Here is a 10,260-nt window from a genome sequence, read left to right as displayed (position 1 = left end):
AAAGAAAAAGGCTGGGGGTGTGCAGCAGGGAAGAGAAGACATAGGAATGGCTGGTAAATATTACATGACAGGATGTTTAGCCTTATTAGTATATTAGTATCAGGGAAAGCAAACTAAAACCACAATGACAGGGTGATGTCAGTGAAAATGGCAGAGTAGGAGCTTCTGGGGGTCATCCCTCTGCAGAAACACCAAATACCTTGACAAAAAAGTCAGAATCAAGATTATCGAAACTCTGGAAAGATAGTCAAAGGTTTACAGCAGCCAAGCAAATACTTCGCCAGAAGAAAGGGCACTGAAACAAGATAAGAGATCTTTGTAGCATTTTAGCTTACCCTAGCCTCACCTTCCTTCCTAGTATGGCTGCAGTCTTGAAGATGAGAGCCTGTGTTCCCCATGCTGGTGCCTGATTCCAGAGAGTGAACCCTCTTCCTCCTAAGGGGTTATGTGTTCTGTTTTGTCCTTTCCCCGAAGGACTGCCACTAGGGGCAAAAATCAACCAACCAACTAACCAACCAACCAAACAAAAAACCAGGGCAAACAATAAGATATTGAAAGCGTGAGAGGAAAAGCTGTAGAGTGAGTTTTTGTGGAGGAATAGGAGCTTTGAAAAGCTGTTGTGGATGAGAAACTGGAAAGCCAAGTGCACAGCTCAGGGCAGTATGCATGCTCAGAAAAGAGAAGGCCATTAGCTTTCACCTTGGCTTGTCTTTAGGTTCAGCACAAGCAGGAAGTGAGTATTAAGGCAGATTTATAAAGGCCCTGGCTAAGTTTTGAAGGAGTGCCCCAACAGCTAATCAGCAAAGACCTGGCAAGCATTTTACTTTTCTTTTTCTTTTTTTGGGACAGAGTTTCACTCTTGTTGCCCAGGCTGGAGTGCAATGGCACGATCTCGGCTCACCACCACCTCCATCTCCCAGGTTCAAGCGATTCTCCTGCCTCAGCCTCCCTAGTAGCTGGGTTTATAGGCATGTGCCACCATGCCCGGCTAATTTTGTATTTTTAGTAGAGACAGGGTTTCTCTATGGTGGTCAGGCTGGTCTTGAACTCCCAACCTCAGGTGATCCACCCACCTCGGCCTCCCAAAGTGCTGGGATTACAGGTGTGAGCCACCGTGCCTGGCCGTCTTTTTCTTTTTTTGTTTCTTTTTTTTTTCTCTTTGGTTTGTTTGTTTTGAAATGTGGTCTTGCTATGTTGCTCAGGTTAATCTTGAACTCGTTGACTCAAGCGATCCACCTCAGCTTCATGAGTAGCCAGAATTATAGGCACACACCACTGCACCCATCTCTTTTTGTTTTTGTTTTATTTTTTACACATTATAAATGTTCAGTTTTTTAAAAAAAAAATTACGAAGCATGTGAAGAATCTAGAAAATATGCCTCATTCACAAGAAAAAAGAAATGAACAGAAACTACCCCGAGGAAGCATTAATACTAGAATTACTAGACAAAAAGTTTAAATCAGCTGTCTTAAGTATACTCAAAGAGCTTAGAGGACACCATGGACAAAGAAGTAAAGGGATTCAAGGTAATAATATCTCAACAAAATAGAGAATATCAGTAAAGAAATAGAAGTTTTTAAAAGTAAGCAAATAAATTTTGGAGCTGAAGATTACAATAATTGAAATGAAAATTCACTAAGGGAGCTCAACAAAAGATATGAGCAGACAGAAGAATCAGTGAACTTGAAGATAGGTCCACTGAAATTATACAGTTTGAAGAGCACACATTTAAAAGATTGAAGAAAAATGAACAGACCCCAAGAGATGTGTGGGATACCAACATATGTATTATGGTAAGGAGAGGGAGGAAGGTGCAGAAAACATGTTTAAGAAATAATTGCCAAAACCATTTCAAATTTGACAAGACATGAATATACACATCCAGGAAGCTAAGCTAACACCCAAGAAGGGTAAACTCAAAGACATCCATACAAGACACATTGTAATTAAAATTTCAAAAGCCAGAGATAAAGAATCTTGGAAGCAGCAAGAGAGAAGCAACTTGTAACATATAAGAGATCTTAAATAAGATGAATTTCTGTTGATTTCTTAGCAGAAACCATGGAGGCTAGAAGGCAGTGGAATGACATATTTCAGGTGATGAAAGACAGACCTGCCAACCAATAATTCTAAATCTGGCAAAGCTATCTTTCAGGAATTAAGGAGAAATCATGACATACCCAAATAATAGCTGAGGGGGCTTCATTATTAATAGACCTGCCCTGTAAGAAATGCTAAAAGGAGTCTTCAGGCTCACCACAGATCTATTAAATTTTCTTTTTGGCATAGGACCAAAACATACGCATTTTAATTAAACATTCGTAATTTTTCTTACACAGCAAAACCAAAAACCCCACATTGGAAAATCATTTTCTATTCACCAAATTGTTAAAAACTTTTTTTAAAAACAGTCCTGTGATATCATGTGCTTGCCAGGATGTAGCACAATAGAAACTCTTAAACATTTGGTGGGTGTATAAATTGCTACAACCAGTTTGGAAAACAATTTGTCGCTACCCAGTAAAGTTGAAGATGTATGGATCATGTAATAGTTGTACAGACCAAAAACATAAAAACTCTTGTACCTCTGCAGCAGCAGACACATCCAGTAATAATCACGGTGGCCATTTGTAATATAAAAAACTGTAAACAATCCAGGTGTTTATTGATTGATTTTTCTAACACGTGACTTACTTCTGGTCTTTACTAGCTTTGGGGCCATTTGGATCACACAATGTTTTTTCAAGATTTTAGACCATTTCTAAGTGGCAATCCACTGGACCAAGATAATAGAGCCAATGAAAGGGGTCACCAGACTCACACTGACTTCTGGGGAGCAAGGCCTCCACGGTTACCATTGGGTCGGAGATACAGATCTCGAGGAAGTTCTCGTCCTGACAGATCTCCAGCTATTGAAGGGTGAGTTGTTGTTTTTAAAGTTATTTTTTAAGGTAGTTTCAGTGAAGGACAAATTGGTGTAATCTAATCTTTATAAGGGTCTCATACTTACTACCTTTGTGGACAAGATGGACGTAAGTAGAAAGAATGAAAGTGAAGCTAAATTGAATGTTAGTACTCACCTGATGATGAACTAGAGAGTGAGAAATGTTATACGTCTCTGATTAACGTTTTTATTAATGTCTTAGATTAATATATAGACGATATGTGTCTCAGTCCATTTTGTGTAGCTATAACAGAATGCCTGAGACTGGGTGATTTATAAAGAACAGAGATTCATTTCTTGTATTTCTGGAGGCTGAGAAGGCCAAGATTGAGGGATCTGCATCTGGCGAGGGCCTTCTTGCTGTGTCATTCCATGTTTGAAGGCAGAAGGGCAAGAGAGCATGCATGAGCAAGAAAGAAAGGTGCCAGACTCATCCTTTTATTAGGAACTCACTCCACAATAACTAATCCACTTCCGAGATGAAGGCATTTAATCCACTCATGGGAGATTCATCTCTTAAAGTCTCTACCTTTCAACACTGCTCCATTGGGGATTAAGTTTCCAACACATGAATTTTTGAGGAGGGCACATTCAAACTATAGCCGTATATTTATCAAAATTTCAAAAGGGTATCACATATATAGGCATTAGGGTTAAATATTTCAACAGATTGGAACAATGGACTTAACATGAAATTGAATCAAGTATCTGCTTTTTGTGAAGAAAGGAAACAAATTTAATAGGATAAATATAAAGTCTTATGACTGTAAAAACATTCATGTAATACATGTTTGTTGAGTGTCTTTTTTGTATGGGGCACTGTACTGGACAGTAGGAGCACAATGATGAGTCAAATAGATGGTTTTGCTCAGGGATCTCATTTAGTTGGAATAATAAAAGTTAATTTTATTAAGTGTTTACCATATGTAGAGGACTGTGCTTCATGCTTTATCTGCTTTATGTTGTTTAATTTGTGTGAAGTAATAGGTGCTATTGCTGTTTTCATTTTATAAAATAATTAACTGAGTCTCAGAAATAAGGTAACAGCCATTGGTGTATCTAAGACTTGAATCTAGGGCTTTATGAATCTAGTGCGGCACTGTCTCATATGGTAGCTGCTAGCCACATGAAGCTATATGTTTACATTTAAGTTAACCAAAAGTTAATAAAACTCAGAATTCAAAGACCTCAATCCCAAGTAGCTATATTTTGAGGGCCCATTGGCCACATGTAGCTAATAGTTACCATATTTGACAGAACATATTATAGAAAATTTCCATTATCTTAGAAAGTTCTATCGAACAGTGCTGTTCTAGAGCCTACACTCCCCCCTCCCCCAACACACACCTTCTAGGCTTTATTACATTTTACTATACTTGCTTTATTACATATCTATCCATCTAGCTCTCCATTAGTTCATCTTATGTTTTGTGCATTTCAAAGTTAGTTGCAGACATCGCTTCATGGAACAAATACAGGATATGGGAAATCTGATTTAATGAGATTGTCTAGGACAAAAATCAGTGAATTACATTGTTTTAATAGCTTATGGCACCCAGAGTTAAAGCTACTATATCCTGTGCCAGTTAAACTGTGTGTAGATTACTTTCCCTTTTCTACCTGTTTTGAGATTTGAGATCCCATTATTTTCTCAACTGCAGTTCGTCTAAACTTTTACCTCCTATGCATCTTTTTTTTTTTTTCCTCCATTCCACCCACTAAATGGCCAATTTTGGAGCAGTGCTGTGATTCACTTTTCCTTGCTCCTTTACTAGCGGATGGTTCAATACTGCTTTAGAAAAGTCACATAAATGTTCCCAATCGTGCCCCTGCAGATAGTAAGGTGCATTTAATCGCCACCAGATTTCATGCTTTTGATTAGGCTTTTGTTTTGCATTCCCTCAACAGATATTTTAATATTCACTAAATTTCATTCTTCAAATTTCTCAGAAGCTGATTTATATTCTCCTTTATGAAAATTGGGGCCTTGGGCATGAACTCCCCAAATCCCTGTGCCTAGTTTCTCTATATCAACATTCTTTTCTCCTTCCAGCCTCCTGAGATGAGGTGTCCTTTGTTTTTTTTTCAAGGCAAGCCTATCAGCCCATGTTCTGACCCATTCTCTAGCTGTTTCATCTGGGATTTTGTATCATCCATCTTCTTCTTCCTGCTTTCTTTCCCAGTTAATGCCCTTTGGCCACTGTTTTACTCTTTAGCTCTGTGTTTTTCAGTCCTGGCTGTAAATCGTTGTCACTGAGGATATCTTTTAAACTGGTACCTGGACTCCATCCCCAGGGACTGTGATTTTATTAGTCTGGGTGAAACCAGGCATTGGTAATTTTAAAAAGCTCCTAAAGTTATTCTTATTGTAGCCAGAATTGAGAATTACTGTTCCAGTTACTGCCTAGTAATCTTTTTCCTTTCCTGTTCAATAAAATTTCTTAAGAGTTGTTTGTGTTTACTTTTTTATCTTTCATTATTCTTCTACCTGCTGTAGTCTGGCCCTCCTTTCACTGAAGTCCCTGGTGACTTTCTATTAATAATTGCAGACCCAGTGGATACTTTAAAATCCTTATTGTATAGGTCTAGTTCACTGAATTCAACCCTTTTAATCTTTTTTCTTCCCCCTTGAAATTACTTTTTCTTCTTCTTCTTCTTTCTTTATTTTGTAATAAGAGTCTTGCTCTGTTGCCCAGGCTGGAGTAGAGTGGCGTGATCATAGCTCACTGAGCCTCAAACTTCTGGGCTCACACAATCCTCCTGCCTTAGCCTCCCAAGTAGCTTAGATTACAGGCATGTACCACCATGCCTGTAACGCTTGGCCAATTTTTAAATTTTTTTTATAAAGATGAAGTCTCGCTATGTTGCCCAGGCTGGTCTCAAACTTCTGGGACGATTGCTTGAGCCCAGGAATTTAAGATCACCCTGGGCAACATGGCAAGACCTCATCTTTACAAAAAATGAAAAATCAGCTGAACATGGTGGCATGTGCCTGTAGTCCCAGCTACTCCGGAGGATGAGTGTGAGGATCGCTTGAGCCTGGGAGGTTGTGGCTGCACTGAGCAGTGATTGCACCACTGCACTCCAGCCTGGGCAACAGAAGTGAGTCCTTGCTTGTCTCAAAAAAAAAAAAAAAAAAAAGAGGCTCTTCTTACTCCAAGATTTAAAATTTAATTTTTATATTTTCTTAATGCTTTTTATGGTTATGTTAGAACTCTTTGGTTACAAGTGATAGAAATTCAATATAATATAACTTAAGAAAAAACTAACCGGCGGCCAGGTGCAGTAGCTCATGCCTGTAATCCCAGCACTTTGGGAGGCCGAGGTGGGCAGATCACTTGAGGCCAGTTCAAGACCAGCCTGGCCAACATGGCGAAACCCGATCTCTACTAAAAATTAAAAAAATTTAGCTGGGCATGGTGGCACATGCCTGCAATCCCAGCTACTTGGGAAGCTAAGGCAGGAGAATCGCTTGAACCTGGGAGGTGGAGGTTGTAGTAAGCCGAGATTGCTCCAACCTGGGTGACAGAGCACAACTCTGTCTCAAAAAAACCCAAAAAACTAGAATGTGTTGGTTCACATAGCTCAAATGGTTGTTAGCTATATCAGACCCAACATCTCCCTATTATAACAATTGTCTTATAATGCCCTCTACTATTCTGATTAGAAACTCATTGATAATATAAGCTATAAAACATAATAAAAACACATATGCATATATATATATACACACACAGTTCTCCAATTAATATAAAGGAGAAATAAAAATAATATATGAATATATGTGTTTTAATGTGTAAATCCCTAGCCATAACTATTATGGGAGACAAAATGAAAAGTTAGGTGCTTACTTCTGTATATAGAATCATTAAGATGATAGCTACAAATGCAAACAGTACAAGAGGATTATATTTTATAGTTCATCTGCCACAAACATTGTTGGTACAATGTTACAACTTTTCAAAATGGTGAAGAACTCTTAGGAAGTTTCTGGGGTTTGTGGGGAAGCATAAACTTCCCTCAGTTTTCACAATAGTTACATGCCTGGAAAATTCAGTATATATTAAAACCAAATGGAAAATAATTTGTGTTTATGTGTAGAATGGAGCTGGATTTAGTTTCAGTTAATTATATAGGTAGTTTGTCACCAAATGAATGTCCAGGCAGAATGTTCAGAATATGCAGGTTGGCGGACAGTTCTTTGTTGGGCCTGGCTGTCCTCCTGTTTATTGCAGGGTAGCTAGCACTCATTTTTCCTGCTTAGTAAATGTGAATGGTACTTACCATTTATTGTGACTAGCAAAACTGCTCCCTTGGATTTCTAAATCACTTCCTAGGAGTAACATTGAGAAGCACTGATGTAAATTAGAAGTCTATAGGTGGATCTAGATGGTCAGTCAATATGTTATGTTCATCTGTCTATCATTCTTTCTCTCTCAAATCTGCTTTCCTGTGTTATCATGATGGCTCTCTCTTTGTGAAATGAAAGATAGCCGGTGGTGGCTCCAAGTTTACAGGAATTATGGAGGATTCATCCCAGAGGATATGTCCATCTGTCAACTTTTTTTTTTCTTTTTTTTTTGAGACAGCCTTGCTCTGTTGCCCAGGCTGAAGTGCAGTGGTGTGGCCTCAGCTCACTGCAACCTCTGCCTCCCAGATCCAAGCAATTCTTGTGCCTCACCCTCCTGAGTAGCTGGAATTAGAGTGTCACGCCACCATGCCTAGCTATTTTTTTTTGTATTTTTAAGAGAGATGGGGTTTCACTATGTTGGCCAGGCTGGTCTTGAACTCCTGACCTCAAGTGATCCACCCATGGCCTCCCAAAGTACTGAGATTACAGGCGTGCCCATCCATCGACTTTTGTGGAAGGTTTCTGGCCCTGATTGGGCATTATGCCCAAATCTCTGGTGGGTGGGGAGTATTTTTGTGTATTTTTGAGTTAAAGATCTAATCCCCCCCATTTGCGTATCCAGTTATTTACAGCATAATATATAGCATATCTGATTTGAAATATCACCTTTATTATGTATACATTTTCATACTTACCTTTCTCTTTCTGGATTCTCTGTTATGTGCTGTAGATCTTTATTTTTGTATTCTATTCATGTACCATTCTGGTGTACGCACTACGATTTTATACTGTGATCTGAAAACTGGTAGGGAAGGTCCATCTCATTATTGTTCTTTTCTTAAAAAAAAACAAAGTTCTTAGTTTGTTTGCAAGTTTATTAATGCTTTGCTTGTGTTTACCCTTCCAAATGGATTTTAGATGCAGTTTTTTAATCTCTGCCCCTTTTCCCATCCCATTAGGATTTTGATTGGAAGTGCATTGAATTTATATATTAATTTGGAGACAGTTGGTGCTTTGAGTTTTTTTTTCTTTTCTTTTTCTTTTTCTTTTTTTTTCTTTTTTTTTTAAAAAAACAGGACCATTTTAATGTTTACAATTTAATAAATCTCTTCATTGCAGACATGTATGGCTGTTTGGTAGTATTCAGAAACATCACAGTAATGGCAGTTTTTTCAATTGGTGTGTAGTCCTCAATAATTATATATGAAATTGCTGTCAAACCAGTAAGATTGCATTTATACATCCATCATTTTCAGGATTGTTGGTAACCTGGGCATATTTTCCTCAAATAACTTTGCCTCCTTGTGTCACAAGGCCCAATTCACTCACATTTACCTCAATGACAGTACCTTTGGTAATATTACACCCAAAGTTGTATACAGTGGGGATGAGGGATTCTTCTTTACACCAAATATTGGTAGGCAAAAGGTGGCTTTCAGTTCAGGATGTGTTACATGGGCTTTCTTGAAACGCAAGCCCACTGGCCTGATAAATCTTTCATATTTAGGTGGTTTTCTTGTAAAGCCATCTCCAACAAAGCACACTTTAGTAACCATCCTCTTCCATGCTTTCTTCTTTCTCTTTCCTGTTCGAATAACTTTTAATACTTCTGTTTTTCCCTGGGCACGTACTTTAGGCAGAGGGACTTCCCAATTTCCCGCCTTCTCTTTTCGTTTCTGTTTAATCATATTGGGAAGTACTTTAGCTCGAGATTGTTCCTCTCTGTCCAGCAGAAAGGCAGGTACTGCTCCCTGTGGAGTCTTTTCATCATTCTTTTGTTTGGTGTTTCTCTTTTCATGCATCTTGATAGTCTTTTTCATTTGTATTTTTTCAGCATGGCGCTGTTTATGGTAAAGCTTAGCCTTCAGACCAATCATTTTCTTTGCCTTCTTTGAACGTTCATGAGCCTCTCGACTTTTCTCCTTTCTCTTTTTCTCATGGTAATCCAAACGGTATCCATAGCGTTTACGGTGTAATTCAATATATTCTGTCTGTGGCATGGTGATGGCTGCAGAACCACCAGAAGCAGCCCCTGGGGTGCGAAAACGCTCTCAATTTTCAGGTCTCAAAGACCCACAAGCCCACACCACACAGGCCGGGACAGGAAAGGCTTTTTTGTTTTTTTGAGATAAAGTCTCGCTCTCTTGCCCAGGCTGGAGTGCAGTGGTGTGATCTCGGCTCAGTACAACCTCTGCCTCCCAATTCAAGCATTCTTCCTGCCTCAGCCTCCCAAGTAGCTGGGATTACAGGCGTCTGCCACTACACCTGGCTAATTTTTGTATTTTTGATAGAGACAGGGTTTCGCCGTGTTGACCAGACTGATCTCGAACTCTTGACCTCAGGTGATCTGCCTGCCTTGGCCTCCCAAAGTGCTGGGTTTACAGGCGTGAGCCACTGTGCCCAGCCGGTACGTTTTAGTAATACTGAAACTTCTCAGACCTATGGCTCATGGTCTCAGTTTATTTGGTTCTTTTTTCTTCTTCCTCTGTCTTCCTCTTCCTTCTTCCTTCTTCTTCCTTTCTCCTTCTTCTTCCTCCTACATTCTTCTTCCTCCTTCCTCTTTCATTCTTCCTCATTCTTCCTCTTCCTTCTTCCTCCTCCTTCCTTTCTTTTTCCTCCTTCCTTTTTCTTCCTCCCTTTTCTTCTTTCTCCTTCCCTTTTCCATCTTCTTCTTCCTTCTCTTTTCTTCTTATTCCTTCTTTTTCCTTCTTCCTTCTTTTCCCTTTCTTCTTTCTTTTTAAAAATAGACTTTTTTAGAGCAGTTTTAGGTTCACAGCCAATTGAGTAGAAGATACAGGGCACTTTTCATCATTCAGTCAAGTTTCATAGTTTGATTTAACTTTTTATTTATTTATTTATGTATTTAATTTATTTATTTATTTTTGAGACGGAGTCTTGCTCTGTCGCCCAGGGTGGAGTGCAGTGGCTGGATCTCAGCTCACTGCAAGCTCCGCCTCCTGAGTT

At 39.0% G+C, this 10,260-nt stretch overlaps 2 protein-coding genes and 1 pseudogene across 3 annotated transcripts in view; 2 read left to right on the top strand and 1 right to left on the bottom strand.

Moving 5' to 3' along the window:
- The window catches only part of LOC105550294, a 931,651-nt pseudogene that overhangs the window by 580,784 nt on the left and 340,607 nt on the right, over nt 1-10,260 (top strand). The gene's annotated exons all lie outside the window — the stretch shown is intronic.
- Nucleotides 1-10,260, top strand: part of RNF115 (ring finger protein 115) — an 86,200-nt gene that overhangs the window by 55,544 nt on the left and 20,396 nt on the right. The window contains exon 4 of the mRNA XM_011995185.1: nt 2,712-2,920. Within this exon, the coding sequence (XP_011850575.1) occupies nt 2,712-2,920 (209 nt within the window). The remainder of the gene's footprint in view (nt 1-2,711; nt 2,921-10,260) is intronic.
- LOC105550288 (ribosome biogenesis protein NSA2 homolog) lies at nt 8,375-9,407 on the bottom strand. The gene is made up of 2 exons (XM_011995184.1): nt 8,778-9,407; nt 8,375-8,588 (listed from the first exon to the last, which is right to left on the bottom strand). The coding sequence occupies exons 1-2, from the start codon at nt 9,294-9,296 to the stop codon at nt 8,532-8,534; spliced, it is 576 nt and encodes a 191-aa protein (XP_011850574.1). The 5' UTR covers nt 9,297-9,407; the 3' UTR covers nt 8,375-8,531.

Source organism: Mandrillus leucophaeus, unplaced genomic scaffold (genome assembly GCF_000951045.1).
Source record: "Mandrillus leucophaeus isolate KB7577 unplaced genomic scaffold, Mleu.le_1.0 Scaffold475, whole genome shotgun sequence".
In the NCBI taxonomy this organism is placed as follows: Eukaryota; Metazoa; Chordata; class Mammalia; order Primates; family Cercopithecidae; genus Mandrillus; species Mandrillus leucophaeus.
The sequence above is the reverse complement of the archived record's forward strand: the minus strand, read 5'-3'. Positions and strand labels throughout refer to the sequence as shown.